General features: G+C 42.4%; 2 protein-coding genes across 2 annotated transcripts; one reads left to right on the plus strand and one right to left on the minus strand.

Annotated features, from left to right (window-relative positions):
- The first annotated feature begins 269 nt into the window (after positions 1-269).
- On the plus strand, positions 270-6,531 carry LOC104502341. The gene is made up of 5 exons (XM_010146304.1): positions 270-417; positions 1,130-3,076; positions 4,054-4,179; positions 5,936-6,058; positions 6,506-6,531. The coding sequence occupies exons 1-5, from the start codon at positions 270-272 to the stop codon at positions 6,529-6,531; spliced, it is 2,370 nt and encodes a 789-aa protein (XP_010144606.1).
- A 5,281-nt stretch (positions 6,532-11,812) lies between these two features.
- RP9 (retinitis pigmentosa 9 (autosomal dominant)) lies at positions 11,813-14,847 on the minus strand (the record flags this gene model as incomplete). The annotated part of the gene is made up of 5 exons (XM_010146305.1): positions 11,813-12,044; positions 12,425-12,486; positions 13,738-13,829; positions 14,159-14,288; positions 14,817-14,847. Coding segments are annotated over 5 exons (547 nt in total), but the record flags the coding sequence as incomplete, so codon positions are not given.
- Positions 14,848-15,784: the final 937 nt, after the last annotated feature.

Below are 15,784 nucleotides of genomic sequence, written 5' to 3' on the forward strand. Positions count from 1 at the left end.
GTGTCTTTAAAATGTGTTAAAGGCTGGTTTGAAGTACTAATGTTAACAGCTGTGTATAAAGGGTTGATTAGTAAAGGTGAACTGAAATATTTGACCTTGATGGTCATGTCAGTTTTCTACTTTCTTGTGCTTTTCTTCTGGAAAATGCTGGTTTTGTTGGTCTGGGAGAAGAATGTCTGCTGAATTCTGACAGAGCATGGAAACCACTAGGTCACAGTTTTTAAAGTGGTTCATCCTTATTGTTGATTTCTTCCAGTGTTTGAGAAAAAATGAATACTGCCTCAGCTTCGGAGAATGGATCATATTCCACCAACCACACAAGACCCTTCTTTTACGCGCAGCCAACAGCACAGCAGCCTTTTCCAAATCCATGGTACCTCGGTCACGCGTACAGTCCGTACTGTGTACCTGCTCCAGGTAAGGTAACGAGAGCTGCCTGGAGTAGCTTTGCTTAGTAAGTTACTGCTGGAGTAGGGGGGAACAAATGGGTGTCTGTTAATGAGCTTTTTGGGAGCTTAAGGTAGAGTTACTGTCCTGTTGTAGTCGTCGAAGATCTGATTTATTAAGTGTTAGTTAAATGTGTAGCTGCCTCTGTTTCTGGAGGGTGGAAACTGATATTAAAATAATAACTAATTACATAGATATAAAATATGGAGTAATGGTTATCCCACAGATACAGAGCTCTAGGATATGCCTAGCAATTAATACGTGTGTATATATGAGCTCCCTGCATATGTTGTTGGTATGGAGAAAGAGAAACTTCAACCTCCACACATAAGCCACACTGTTAGATACAGTTTGTGAGTGGGTTACCCACGTTCACTTCTATCTGGACCTGTTGTCTTCAGAGACAGCGCTGTAGCGCAGTCCATAAAACAGAAAAAAGGTACAGAATTGGTGAAGGTTCAGGGAATACATTCAAGCTCTGGTTAAACTGTAGACACCCTCATAAGCTCTCTCTGGGTCTCTGCACTGGATTTGCTTCTGAGTGTTGACAGGTGGAGCATTTTACCCACCTGTGTGCCCGATCTTGTAGCTGTCCCTGTGTATACACGCAAGTATTAATCAGAATCACTTATTGCTGGAAGAAGATGTATTTGTCTTTACTCTGTTTATCCCCAATGTCCAGGCTTCAGAAGCGGAAATCCGTATTTTCCATTTTATTCCGTTGCGCTCCATGAGTACCCTGGATATTTTGTACCACAGCATCCAGCGCATACAAGAGTTAACAGAAGGCCTTATTTTAATGGTCCCCCACCTTCCCCTGTGTTTTATCATGCAACAAGATTTAGACACTATAGTACCTCTGGGAAAAAAATGGAGACAAAAGAAACGCAGACGGATCCCAGACAGCCTGAAAACAAGCAGAAAAAGCATCAGGATCTCCGCGCAGAGACGAAAGGCTGTGATGCAGGAAATCTGGCCTGTGTTTCTTCTGGTATAGGTACAGAGACTGAAAGTACTTCAGAGAAACCAGATTCATCTGGGTCTTCCACTGTGGTAGACAGGGAGTTTCATAACAAGAGCCCTTCCAGCTCCACACAGTATAGAAATCTTCCTACTGGAAGCTATGCCTTTGAGAAGGAAGAAGTGAGGATAGAGTATGGAAATGGCTCTCCAGCCATTCAGCTGTGGAAGTCCTTTAAAGAAACTATCCCGTTGTATGATGTGGCAAGTGGTAAACCAGTCCCGGAGAATATAGTGCCACGTGACTTGTTTTCTGTTAGCTCATGTGAAGGAATGATATATGGCCCTCATGAAGGGGAGAAAATGGTGCCAGGAGCTTCCTTAGATGACAGAAAAGCTGTTCTCGCCTCAAAGCAGGGCGTCGAAACTGTGCAAGAAAAAGAGGTCCAAAATAATGAAGTGAAGCTGGATGCAGAAAAGCAGGGGAATACAAGTCAAGGAGGAAAATCCCCCCCAGGTGAAACCGTGGTAGTGCAAATCACAGAGCTGGCAAGACCTGTGAGCATAGATCAGCCAGTGGTAAGACAGGATGTGGTGGTAGCTAAGAAATCTAGCTCTAAAAAAGCTACAGGCTCAAAACCTTCTCAGGAAGAGCCCGGCTTTGTTCAACAAGCAGGACTGCTTCCATCCGGTATGGAGGTAATGAGCGACTTGAGTTTTCAGCAGAAAAAGCTGAATCTGAGCCACAATGAAAGTCAAACAGATAAAAGTATTTGGTGTGACGAATCAGCTGAGAAGTTTGTTCCCTCTAACAGCTGGCTGGCTTGTTTGGACAGCATGGACACAAAGTACAACTATGACCTTTGCGTGCCACAAAGGAAACGTCAAAGTGTACTCAGTCTTTCTTCTGATGACATGTCCTCTAGAGAGGAAGGCTCATCAATTGACAATGCCCCAGTGTCTTATTTTGTCCCTGACTATGTGCTTCAGAAAAGCATGTATACGTTCCAGAAAAGTACAGAGGGCTTGCAGAAAGAGAAAATTAAAAGTAGCGGGTCCCTTAATGGAGATGAAGTGGTAAGGAGGGAGCAGATGAACACCTTGAATGACCAAGATGTTAAAAACTCCTCTGCTGTGAGGACTAAAGAGGCTTCCACAAAAGGTAGGAGTCTGGGAGCACTTCCTAGATCTTCCAGTCAGAACAAAATCAATTCTCTCAAGAAAAAAGAGGCTAAGAGTGCATCAGAGATGGAGGACTCTGAAGAATGCTCTGTGAGGGGAGAAGAGGAGGATGAATATGGAGAGGACGAGGAGGAAGATGAGGATGATGATGATGACGACATGGATGAAGTTGAATATTTCTTTCAAGAAGCCACTCCATATGGGATCTTGACACCTAAAGGAAGTTTCTACCAAGTTGGCCAGAGGGTACTTTGGAAACCACCAAAAAATGCTATTCCATCTCATTTAATAGGCTGGCCTGCTCAAGAGAAAATAAAAACGAGGATCGCACTTGGTGACAACATTGGTGTAGTTTACAAGCCAAAGGAGAAGGAACAAGATGAAATTGTTTACAGTGACTACGGGTATTTCTGTGGAAGAAAGAGGCCTATGGCAAAAAGAGAAGGACTCGAACACCAGCGAATGATGCTGCGGAAATTCTTGGGAGGTAAGAGAACTGCTGAAGGTCAAAGTGCTGCTTAACACACACCAGACCCACCGAACTGCAGCTGCAGGTTGTAATTTGAACCAGTGGGAAGATGAGGGAGTGTTGCAGCTTCAGGTTTGGCTTACAGCCAGAAGCACTGCAGAATATTTTGTTGAGGCAGAGGGGGGTTGCTGCGATTTTTTTATTTATTGCAACAGGATTCTGCATCTTCACAACCAGCAGAGGATTTTGTGAAAACTCTTTGAGTCAGAACTGATAGTCCTGGCTTTCTGACATTTGTGGCCGTTTATTAACTTGAAAAGCTTAAGCTCATTTGAACTACACATGTACTGGTGCTTACAATCTTGGAAACTCTGCATTTAAGTTTATAGAAGCGTTCTGACTTTCCCATCACAGGCCCAGGTTAGGTGGATTGAATAGGATTAATTAAATGTGTTACAATCCCGTGTAACTTCTCTGCAGAAGAGGAGTCAATGCATTTTTATTTTTGTATTGTAGCTGCTGCTCTCTTACTGTGAGCAACAAAATTTTGCTGTATTTTCATAAAATCACTGTGAAACTGTATTAAATTTGACCTGGGAAAGAGCATTTTATTAGAGGTAGATATCAGTAGAAACTGGGGTCATCTGAACTGGGAGTAAGCAGAGTTACCAGTCAGGTTCGTAACGGGTTATGTGGCTACTTCAGTAAGGCTGCTGTGCAGTGTGGTTTTGTCTTGTGAAAGGCATCTCCGACAGGGTGATCTAATAACAGGCTCAGTGTTCTTCAACTTCATTTTCTTTGTACAAAATCTGTGGTCTTAAAGCAGCTTTTAATTTCTGTCAAGTGTGGTCTCCAGAAGAAATGTTTTTATTTTAATAGACTCTTAGGGTTAGAATGCAAAGCTAGCAACTCAATCTGACCTGTGGATCAACCAGTACATTAACATCAGCAAAACTAAGCACTGACCTTAAGTCAACTCTTTTTTGATTTATTAGGAAGGCTGTCAAGGGAGGACATGGGGATATCACCTGAAGAGTATTGGATTAGAAGTGGTGCCAAACCCAAATTTACCAGCGAAGTACGTGGTAGTCTCTCACCCCCAGCCAAGAGCAAAGAACAAGGTACAATTTATTTCCTCTAGTAGTGTATTGCTGTACTTCAGGGACATTCAAAAGGATATGATACCAAACAGCCAGCTTAGGGTATCTGGATAGGATAATAAAACTAATTCTTATTGTTCTGATACTGGTGAAATCTCAGGGTATATTTATATCCTGCTCAAACATGTGAGTGAGGATGCATTATAGCTTCTTTTTTAAGGTACCATGGGAAATCAAAGCATCAAATGCTTCGATGTGGCCAAGCAAAGCCCTTAATTGTGCAAAATCGCTACGGCCAGAAACTACAGTATTAATTCTTTATCCAGATAATGCTACTTGAGTGCACAGGTAGTGGTAGTTCTTGATCTTGACGAGCAGAATATATAGGAAGCCATGTGTGATGGGCCAGAAACATGAGCATGAACCAAGAGTTGCCCCACTGTTGCTACAGGATGTCTGAGGGCAAATCATCTTGATGTGGTTAAGATGAACAATCACAGCTAGACAGTTTCCTCTCCTCCTGAAGCAGAATGTCTGCTCTTTACCATCAAGGCCTACTTGGAGTTCAGCTCTGTTTCTAGATGCTCCTCAAGGGTGTTTTAGTGTAACTGCTGTTGGAACAACTGTAGAATTTGCCATAGTCTTGACTATTGCTACTTTCCTAGGTCACGTGCTCTCAAGTATCACAGGATCAGGCTCTTGGGTTACAGGGTGTGAAGCCATCTTCAGAACAGGCTGATGACTTGCTTTGCTTCAGTTCAGTGATAATACACATCAGGTTTCCTGTGTCAGCAGCCCAGGAGACTATTCTTTAGAGTGCATTCCTTAAAGTTCTCTCTCTGCTTTGTTTTCCTGCTTGAGCACGTCAGGGTTTGGGATTTCTACCTTTTGTATCCACAGACTTCTTCAAAACACTGTGGGGAGTTTTCTGCTAGCCTGCTCTATAAAAGCTGAAAATGCTACACTTCAGCAGCACTGTTCTTAGCTCCTTAAACAATTCATAATAATAAAATAGTTCTAAAAATTGTTACCTTTAACTTTCAGCATATCTCTGAGTCACAGATGGTGTGGTGTACTGAGGATGTCTGGCCTTAGTGTTACTCCCTGCTTTCTCTTGCTGTTCTCCAGCCTGTGTAGTTTGAAGAAGGTATCACATTCAGTATTAGAAAGCAGAATCAGTTTCTTATGAATGCTGTTCATGCCAATGGATGCTTCAGAAGAGCTAGTAAAATTACATCCTTCTAAATATACTGCTTATGTCAGGATGTGTTTCTTCAAATAAACCTTGCATTTAAGTGCTCTCAAAGTAAGAGGATTAGGTTAAACAAGATGTGCTGCTTTGGCTGTAATATCGTATGTGACATTTAACTTCTTGAACTGTGTACCTACAGTGTGTAATTTAACAGGTCTTTAAAAAGCTCAGTTCTTCAGACAACGGGTGAGTTGTGTCACGTGGGCAGTGATCAACTAGTCTTGAACACAAAGTGAACCAGAGCAGAATTACCCACCTCACACTGCGTTCTTTTTCTGCCACATTAACACCTATCCCCATTATGACCCAAAGTACAGTGCATCCAGAATTATGGTTAAATTGAATATTGTAGATGTACAAGAATGTTGCTTGACATATGTCGTGCGGTTTTATTCACCACTAAAGTGGACACGTAGAGGGAAGGGAGAAAGAGGACCACCACAGACCAATTGAGGAAAGTCAAGCTTAAATTTGCTCTAAGACTTTACTCTGGAGAAGTAACACCAGCTGTATCTCACTATTTAGGTTGCCCACCTTTGGTTAAACCAAAGAAGAAAAGACTAAGCAAGCCACCTTCAAAACGCAGAGACACAAGGCGTGAGGTGGAAGAAGTAGTGTGGGAGATGCCTAGAAGCAGCGTACGCAAAGGTTGGTACACCGGTATTTCTTCTACACATAGATAATTCTTAAACTCCAGGTTTATGGAATAGGGACTTCATGCTATGGAGAAAGATGAGAAAAGCAATGTAAGGGGAAATGAGTGTGTTCAGTAACAAATCTGCTTTTGTGTATTTGTGGGGGAGTCTGAAAAGCTTATGCTGCAAAGGGTCAGTACATAGAAGTACTGACTATGTAGTAGTCAGATCAGAGTTCCTCCTGGAAAAGAACAGGCTGGCACAGTAAAGCTAACTTGACTATTCAGTCGGTTAGCCAAAGACCATCTCTTTCTTATACATTAAACAGAGGATGGTAATTCCATGTATTTGAAAGGTCAAAAACTTAGACTGAAGCATCTCACTAGTCAAAACTGGCATTGGTGCTGAAGTCAGATTATTGAACATCAGTGTTAAACCTTTAACTGCTGATTCTTTGTAGGAAAAGAATCCAGAGAACTCACATAAGTATTATGTCAGGATTAGTTGTCCCAGAAATAGCTGGTGTTTCATGGATGCATTCAACAATGTTTCAGCATGCTGAAAACATGCAATGAGTTTCATCTGGAACCCTTATCTGTCTAACACTGGGATACTCTGCAGTCCAGCAGCGCTCCTGCAGAATGCATCCTGCCTGGGAAGCTGAGTACATAGTTCTAGTACCAGCCACTCGTGTCTTCTCCTGCAGTAGGAAACGTGGTCACTGATGTCTAGTCTTTCTTTAGAAGCAGCTTGACATGCATTCTCCCTCCTAATAATGTATACCTTAATCTCTTTTTTTTTCTTTAGGGCATGCAACAAGAAAGTCCCTCTATAAGAGAAAATAACTGCAAATATTTGGGCAGGAGGGGAAACATGTATTGAAGCTCGCATAAATCCAAAACTCGGTGGTTATCCTCTTGTATATTTTGTAAGTTGCTGTGCACTCCTAGAGGGTAAGAAGTAGCACTGTAAAGACTGAGGACACGATTAAAATGGAATTAAGTATTTAACACTAAAGTCACTGTTTTACAACTAGCACATCCACTATTTAAATAATAAATTTAATAGAATTGCACTCAGACTTCTTGTATTCCATCTATACAGGAAAGCAAAAAAGTTTGTGATAGGGATGTACCAAACCCTATAATGGCATCACCACCACTTACTGCTGCCCTATTCTTAAGCTCAGCAGAGTTTGTAAAGCCTGTCAGTGCCATCTCACAGTCAGTTTGTCTACATGATGTGGTTGTAGGTACAAGATTCTCTTCTGTCAGCTGGATTTTTGTCTGGATTTGTTGTTGTCAGTGTGAGGGAATATAGTTAAAGCTGTATTGAGGCAAGCACTGACCTGAAGTTTAAAGGCAGTTCCTCAGATCTTACTGTCTTGAAATCCATGGTTGAGGAGTAAAACTAAAGTAAAGCACTGAGTTGATGTGATGCGTCCCCCTCCCCATCTTTTTCTGTGGAGGCTTTTAGGAGTCCTTTATGGAGACCCTGGAGATGGACTCTGAGCTGGAAAGATGGACTTTGAAGGTGAAACAGAAGTTTTTACAGCAGTGATGTGCTCTGTTCCCTAACTTCACACTGACTTCTGTAACAGTTGATACTGTCCTGGGCAACTCACTACAGAAAAGTCTCTACAGAACTAAGATGATAAAACTAGGTCTCCGCTGAGCCATCTTACGAATGCTGGAAATAGACTGATCTAGATGAGGTGGATAGCTCAAATGTGTGATTGTTTCCATGTCTGCGAAAGCCAGTGTCACCATGTGAGAAGAATAAACAGGATACTGACATTCTCGGGTGATTCCCAAAGTGACAGTGCGAGTGAAAAAGGCAGGGAAACTGTATAATGCACAAACTCACTCCTCCAGGTTTTCTGTGCTAAAGGGAATGGACAGACAGGACTTGTCTTCTGCCTCCTCTCTCAATGTTCTTATTCTGTCTGCGCCCTAGAGTAACCTACGTGGAGAAAAGCAGCATATCCTGAGGCTGGGTTTTAAATTTTGTACCTACCTATTACTAGTCTGACCTGTAGCTGAGGTTACGCTGTTTTTTCTCAGTGAGGAGTATTGAGGTTTCCTTCAATTCCCAACTGATCCTTGATCTTTCTATTATTTTTAATAGCACTTTCCCTCTTGCTAAAGAGCTGCTGTAATTACAGCCTTTACCCCAAGCTGTTAGGGGAAGGATCCAATTTAACACTGAGGTCAAGATTTATTTCTTCTCTACCCTGAGCTCTGCAAGGAACTAAGGAATACAAATTCCTATTTGGCTTTTGTGCTGCACAAAAGCTCTGCATCAGAGCCTTGAAGAATAAAAGGAGGGAGGGAATTACTTCAAGCATGGAGCTTGAATACTCTGTGAATATAGCAGTACTGCTCCTGGATATCTAATACAGGAATGTGCTGCTCTTAGAGGGGCACAGACTTTATTCTGGTGGGGAGAATGAGCTGCAGAATCTCTTAAACTTGAAGACTAAGTGGTGATGTAGGACATTGGTCAGTGTGCTTTCTACCCAGACCTAAGAAGCAATTTAGGGCCTGGTGATGCTGGCTCACAGGAATGTGTGAGGGAGAAGCAGTAGGAGTGTTTAGACACCTCTTGGTCCGAAAACAAATATTATTTTAGACTATATTGCTTAATATTCTGTGCTCTGAATCAGCACCAATGCTTAAAGTATTGTGCATGACAGTTCTAGAGCTCCAGAGATACTTCTTGGGTTATGTTGTATGTGGTGTACTCTGCTCCGACAGCATTACTCGTGTGACCATAAAACTGAATCTTCAATCGGCTTTTCTTCACTCAGCAGCACGAAGTACAAACTGTATTTTAAAAGGCTGTGGATTGAAGTCCAGGCTCTTGTTGTTCATGCAGGTAACCAGCTGCAGGGCTACTTGAGATTCTAGTGACAGAGGCACATATGTGTCAGCCTGTGCTGTCACTGCAGCTGGACTCCCCAGTGATGACTAACTGCAGTGCTGGCAGCGTGGGGACCTTCTAACTGTAGCACCACTGCGTCGCCTTTGAGGTTTTCATGTGCTTCCTGCAGCATCTGCTGGAGGGCAGCTGAAGAATCCGTTTGCTGCTTGGCACACCAGTAACAAACCTTAGAAGCTGCTGAGACTGCACAGAGCTCCCAGTATGGCAGACTCACTGTTGGTGACTCAGAATTTCAAAATCATTATTCACAGCTAACTAAATCCTCTTGTTGCAGAGTCGTGCAATCACTGAAGTGGAGCTGGTGGGTTCTGCTGGCTTGACAGGTTTTAATTCTGTATTTTAATTCTCAATTTGGTAGCACGTGGATAGCATGAAGATTTCCCTTTTACAATGTCCTGTTTTCTCCCTTCTGTTAAAAAGATTAATTACAGGGCCTTCTATTAAAATCAAACGATGGAAGACAGGAGCCAAGGGGAAAAACCCTGCTCACTGTCATGCCAGCTACAGGGATACCCAGGAAGAACAAAGTCCTCAGGTTCCCCTGACTGACTCACTGCCACTGGCCACCTCCGTCAGCGAGACTATAAACCGATGACACAGCGCTGTTCAGAATGCTGAAGGATACAAGGAATTGTGATTCTTGATGCTCTAGCACTGGCTGCAGCCAGCACGGCAAGAGCTTCTCCTCCAGAACTGCTAGCTGTGATTTTGAAACTGGCTTTATGTAGGGGATGGGAGAGAGATTCACACAACTGGGAATGATACAGCGGGGGTGGTGGGGGCGTAGGGAGCAAACAGGACCCAGTTCTTCACATGCCTCCCACTGCAAGAATGAGGATGTATGAAATGAAAAGAGTAGAGCAAATTAGGCTTTTCACTAATCATTCATCTCTAGTATTCCTTGCTGAAGGATACTGCAGAGTTCAGAGGAAGTGACTAGATGTAAAAAAAAAATATTCAAGCTACTAAATACCAAACTAAACCTATGATTTGGAGTACCTGCAGTACAAGCAGTAGAGGCTGAGACAGGTGAAGTAATGGAAGTGTTACCAGTGGGGTTTGCACTGCTCTGCTGCAGAGGAGCATCTGCTACGGTCTGCGACTGGAAAAAGGGACTGCTCTAAAGAGACCTTCAGTCCAGCATAGAACTGTGACTTGGTATCTCAAAACAAACTCTTAAGTTGCATTTAAGTTAATGGTTTTTTATGGTATTTTTCTTGATTTGTTCCAATAGTAACCCTGGTAGGACCCCCTAACAAGGAATGGGATGATGGACTAAGGATGGTGATGGACTAAAATGGGGCAAGGCAGGACATCAGTCCACAATAAATCCCCTCGTACTATTCCAGCTGTTAGACCTTTTACTGGTGAAGGAGCCGGGAGCTTTGAATTTGATGATGATGCCAATAGAGGGAATTATCAGGAGTCACCAGTAAACCCCATCACGAGGAGACCTGCTAGGATAAAACATAACTTTGGAGGATAAAACACAACTCCATGTTCAAGCTCTGGGAATAAAGAATGTTTTTCTAAGTAGGCCCTGACTACATCATTTTTCCCCAGAACATACTGCCAATGACTGGCAAGGAATGGGGTTATTTTTACTAAATGACTCTCAGACATGTAGGAGGGAGAAAACACATTTTAATGTATTCTTTTCTCTGTTCTCCTTTTTCCAAAGCTCTCAGGAGGAAAAAAAATAATCTAAATGCATTTTAGGTGATGGTTCCTTGATACCACTGTTAATGTTCATTCTGCTCATGTCAGAGCTTTATCATTCTTTTTTTCCTCAATTTAAAAGAGAAGTGTGGTCACTCTACAAGGTCAATTAAGTACATACCAGTTCTTTACTACTGTTCGGTGGCTCACATGCACATAGTTGAAAACTACTTTGTTTATGTTCTTGGGGGATGATTCATAAAATATTACTACATAAAATAATTCTAATAAAGTTGGAATTTATTTCCCAAAGCCTTTTTAAAAGGAAAATTAACCCCTCAAATGTATCAAAACAACTGATACTGATGAAGTATGTAGAAATCAATCTTCTTCATTTCTCACGTTTAAATTACTAAAACTGAAGCTGAACTTCTAACATCATCACACTCAGCTCCGCTCCCATGGTTTGGAGAACGCTTTAGGTGTTGCAGAACTGTGCGTATTAATGGTGAGGACGTGGAGATTTTGCTACACACAAAAAACCCCAAGTCTTGCTGACGCTGCAACTTCTTTCTAAAGTAAATCCCCTCGATTAACTTTTTTGCCCTTCATCAGTGCTCTTTATTTCCCGAGCTGCCAGTACAAGTACACTGAACGTCAGCATGTAGGCAGTGAGCAGAGGAAAAAACCCCGCAGTACAACCTGCTCGTGACAAGCGCTGACTGTGAGGTGTCAGCACTCTGCACAGTGCAAGCTGCAGTCCTCTTCCAGTGAGGCTTCGTGCAGAAGAAAGTAACTTCATGGGGAAAAGACACTTCGACAGTCTGCTAATTCTGCAGAGCTGGTGGCAGTGCCTCGGTAGTCACCGCCTTCTGCTGGTAGCCACGTGTGGCAATGCAGAGCGTCAAGCTGACCACGACAGATGACCCTCAGCATAGGTTTTAGGGTGTAGAGATATGGTTGGTTGAGGGTTGTTTAATGCAGTTTTCTCCTCTCTGGCTGCAGCGCTGGAGGGGGCAGAAAGGACAGCCAGTGCAGGCTGCTCTGTGCATCCATCTGTACGTTCAGAGTTTGACGAAGCCCTTTCTGGTGGTTTCTTCCTTTCTTCGGATCTTTCCTTGCAATTCACAGGAGGGATCAAGGAGCCTGCAGCAGCTCACTGCTGTCAGTCAGACTCTGACTTCACATTTGATTTAGACGATTTACGCTTTCTCTTTTTTTTCTTCTTCTTTTCTTTTTTTTTCTTTTCCTTCTTTCTCTTTTTTTTCTTGTGTTTATCTCTACATCCTGAGGAAGTGGAGCTGCTGCTATCTTCATCATCCTCATCGCTGTCATCACTGGTATCATCATCATCTTCTGAGGTAGAGTCCTCCAGGAGCTGCTTCAGTTGCTGTATCCTGAGTTTAAAAAAATGTGAATGAGAATCCTTTCTAGCTCTCCTAGAAAACACCTCGGTGAAAAAAAAAATCAAAATTTTTTTTGGCCAAAATCAAAATTAAACTCAAGTACTTGAATATTATGGCATAAATGAATATAATTCTGCTTTAAACTTTGTTTTGGGAAAAAACATAGAAGCTGTTAGAGTTAGAAAGGTAGGAAATACTCCTGATTATTGAGAAAGCAGAAGTGTGTTAACCTCTGCCTACATAAAGAAACTGCCTTCAAAATGTTGAGTTGGTAAGGGTAGCTTATAGCAAAATTTCATCTCCTCACCAGTATCATGTTGTCAAAATTAAAACCAAACTGAAAAAGCAGTTTACTACAGAGAGGCACTTACCTCAATTCTTTCTCATGACGTTTATTCTCCCTTATTATATCGTACATTGGATCTTCGTGTGCCTTTTAAAGTGGAAAACAGAAAATCCAGTGTTGGTAAATAAAAGTATTCATCACTGACTGTTGTATTTCCTACAAAAATAAACCAAAGCAACCCAGTTAACTAGGAGAACCCCATACATCTGCTCTAGGAAGAGCCAGACAGAGGTGGAATACTGAAGTTCAAAATAACAAGCTGTGCTCTTACAGAGTATTTTAAAAAACCTGGCTAAAACCACACAGGAATACAGCAGCAAGGAACATAAGACAAAGGGATAATGCAGTTGCAGTTGCCCTAGCATGCTATGCACTACCTTTATTGGTTCTTAAATCGGTGATTTTTAAATTAAACAGGCACTGCAGCAAAAGAGAGCTCTGAAGGAAGATGGCAAATAAACTTTGCAGACATTTACAGGCAGTTCGTGCCATGCAAGAATGCAGCAAAAAGATGGGCCCATCATTTCTGTGGGAAGATTAAGCAAACAAGTAAAACAGAGAGGAGAGAGCGGATGCTGGGCAGAGGTGGGAATTAAAATGTCAGTGGGAAATGAAAGATGTTGGGAATGCACCACGAAGGGCCTTGGACAAACCACAAAGATTTGGTACAACAAAAATGAAGAACAGAGGAAATGTGGTCATGGGAAAGGGCTAAAAATAGTTCTGTCCAAAATCTGGACAGAACGAGTCTGGATTACATTTCTGAAGGACAGAAATAAGGATGTAAGACACAAAGTGATGAAAGCTTGAAATACAGGTTAACAATGCAGAGCAACGGGAAAAGCTGGAGAGAGCAGGCAGAAGGGATCTGCAGACCGGAGACGCAGCCTGGTGTAGGAGAGATCAGCCTGACAGACAGCGACCGGATTACAGACCTAGACAACAGGCTTCACGATGTGGTTGTTCACAGGGAGGGCGGAAGGCCTGAAGCAGCTGTAATGTGGGCAGCTCAAGCTGGACTAAACATTTTTTGTTACGTTGCCATTTTAATCACAAAACCTGAGTATAATGGCTGAAAGAGGTTCTTGAAGATTTCCAATTTAAATGTAAAAATGACTAATTTTCCTCTTGAAGAGTAGATTTTCTGCAAAGTAGTCAAACATCCAACCACATCTGTAGCTTTTTCTTTATTAGGAGATTTTCGGCATCTATATTATACTAGAGACAGAGGAAAAGTCCTTAATAAACCATCATCTAAGAGGCTTCTCTTCACTTACAAGATAATGCATCATCAGTATTAAAAAACACAAGCCACGATACTACAGTATTTGTACTCACTACTCTAAATTGCTCCAATTTCTGATTGCCTTTAATAAAGAAGGGGCATTCTTTATCTCCTGTCCTGTGTCCGTAACGTTTACACCTCCAACCTTCAAAAAAAGAAGCAGCAGTGAATTGCACCTTTGAGCCAGACCAGAGGAAGAAACAAAAGCACAAACGCATTTATGCAAAATATTATTAGATCCATATTTATGTAAAATATTTGCAGTTTGCCAGAACAAATAGAGAGATACAAATCTTATGCTGAATGTCCACAAAACACAGTGCTATTTCAGCCCCCAAGGTACTGGTGGCTTTTCCACCAACACGATGCCAATCTACTGGACCTTGTCGCCCGTCCACGGACATTCTGCCCTCCCCCGGGCCAATAGGTGCCCACACGAAGACCTGACGACACCCGGAATACGTCCAGCCTTACACTGCATGACTTTGACTTCTTTTCCCAACGGCATCCACAGCCCTTTGGTCGGGGCATGGGCCAGGAACTCTCGTGCGCTTTCATTGCCCGGGACATCAGGAATGCAGTCTTCTGGTTTTGTTTCATTCTCCTGCGGACAAAGGTAAGGACAATAAAACCACCTTTTTGTCTAACTTTGTAAAAATCAATACTCCGACTGTGCAGGCCTTCGGTTAGTACTTCCCCGGTGAATTTCTTTTTCTTGTAACACATAAAGGATCCAAAACACCTGACCCTTTCAACAGCATCACAGGATTTTCTTTTTCCCCTCACCCTTGAATTTTTCAGTCTGAACTTTATGGCCATATTAATTCCACCCCTTCCTGTTTATTTTAGTTATTTATTTAAGAAAATATATTTATGAAAACATAACAGACAAGTAGAGACTTCTTTCTCCTCTTCCTGCTAACAAGACGTAACAATTAAAACCGGCCTGTGCAACGCAGAGCAGTATTTTTTAGGTTAAAAGCATGAGATTATGGCTTAGGTATGTACATCAGGCAAAAGCAATGATCATTATGAAAGGAAGGTATTTTTACACAAATATTTGAGCATAAGCAATGGAGAAGAATCCTGAAAAGATGTCATTCCAACTGAAAACCTGCTTCTATATACCAACCTTAATTAGCCCTGGGGGAGGTTTCTCATAGCTGAAAAGCAATAGAAATATGGTTACTCCGCAGCTTAGCACAGACACATAAACTGAGAAAATACAGTATTTCAAAGTTAAAACTTCCACCTCGCAATTTCCCTTTAATTTTACTCAATTAATCATCCCCAAGAACACGGACACCTGGACACAAGCAGGCTGAGACACAGTGTTTGTCCTGTCACCACACACCCCCTACAAACATCCCTTTGGGGGAGAACAACTGCTTTCACGGCACGGCTTTACAGGGAGCGAGTGGGGTACAGCCGGTTTAGCTTCAGTGCCCGTAAACACAGAGTTCTCTCCTCTTGTTCCGTAGCACTACTCCTCGAGGTCCCACTGACCCAAGTGTCCTTCCTCCAGCACTGCTGAATCACAGACAAAGCTGAAAACGTCAGCTCAGGCTGTTCCTTACATCCAGCTTGGCCAGACAAACCCAGCGAATAACAATAGTAATAAGCCCATCTTCTTCTCTCTGTGTATTAAACCTGGAGACAGAACCTTAACAGTAGATATAAAAAGTATTAAAACCCCAAGAGCAAGCAGGTGCCATACGGAGCACAGCAACTGAGGCAGCGGATGCGCTTAGGAGGTGCGTGCCAAGGCGCGATGGCACGGTCCGTACGGCAGTAGCTTTGAGTGCTGTTCAGTGCATTTCACAACAAACGGGTTTTTATTGCCACTCGGAAAAGCAAAAAATCATGTTCTTGGGAACCTTCTACACTTGTTATTCCATTAAACCGCTTTCAATGAAAGAGCATAAACCTTTTAAGCACCGCGGGCTCCCGATGGAGTCATTAGGCAGATCTCAAGCCTTTTTAATCTTAATTTTCTCTTTTTAAATCCACTGTAGCGGAACCAGTGGCCGAACAACCTCTGCTCCTGCGCTGCAACTCCCAGACTCTGCCTGGAACAGACCCATTTTCCCCCAGCAGATG

This window comes from Buceros rhinoceros, unplaced genomic scaffold (genome assembly GCF_000710305.1).
Source record: "Buceros rhinoceros silvestris isolate BGI_N320 unplaced genomic scaffold, ASM71030v1 scaffold27482, whole genome shotgun sequence".
Taxonomy (NCBI): Eukaryota; Metazoa; Chordata; class Aves; order Bucerotiformes; family Bucerotidae; genus Buceros; species Buceros rhinoceros.

Bases quoted from the DNA above. Each gene is read 5' to 3' on its own strand.
- LOC104502341 (XM_010146304.1), top strand. From the start codon at position 270: ATGAATACTGCCTCAGCTTCGGAGAATGGATCATATTCCACCAACCAC. The intron at 418-1,129 runs GTAAGGTAACGA...CCCAATGTCCAG, and splicing joins GTACTGTGTACCTGCTCCAG to GCTTCAGAAGCGGAAATCCG. The intron at 3,077-4,053 runs GTAAGAGAACTG...TTGATTTATTAG, and splicing joins GCTGCGGAAATTCTTGGGAG to GAAGGCTGTCAAGGGAGGAC.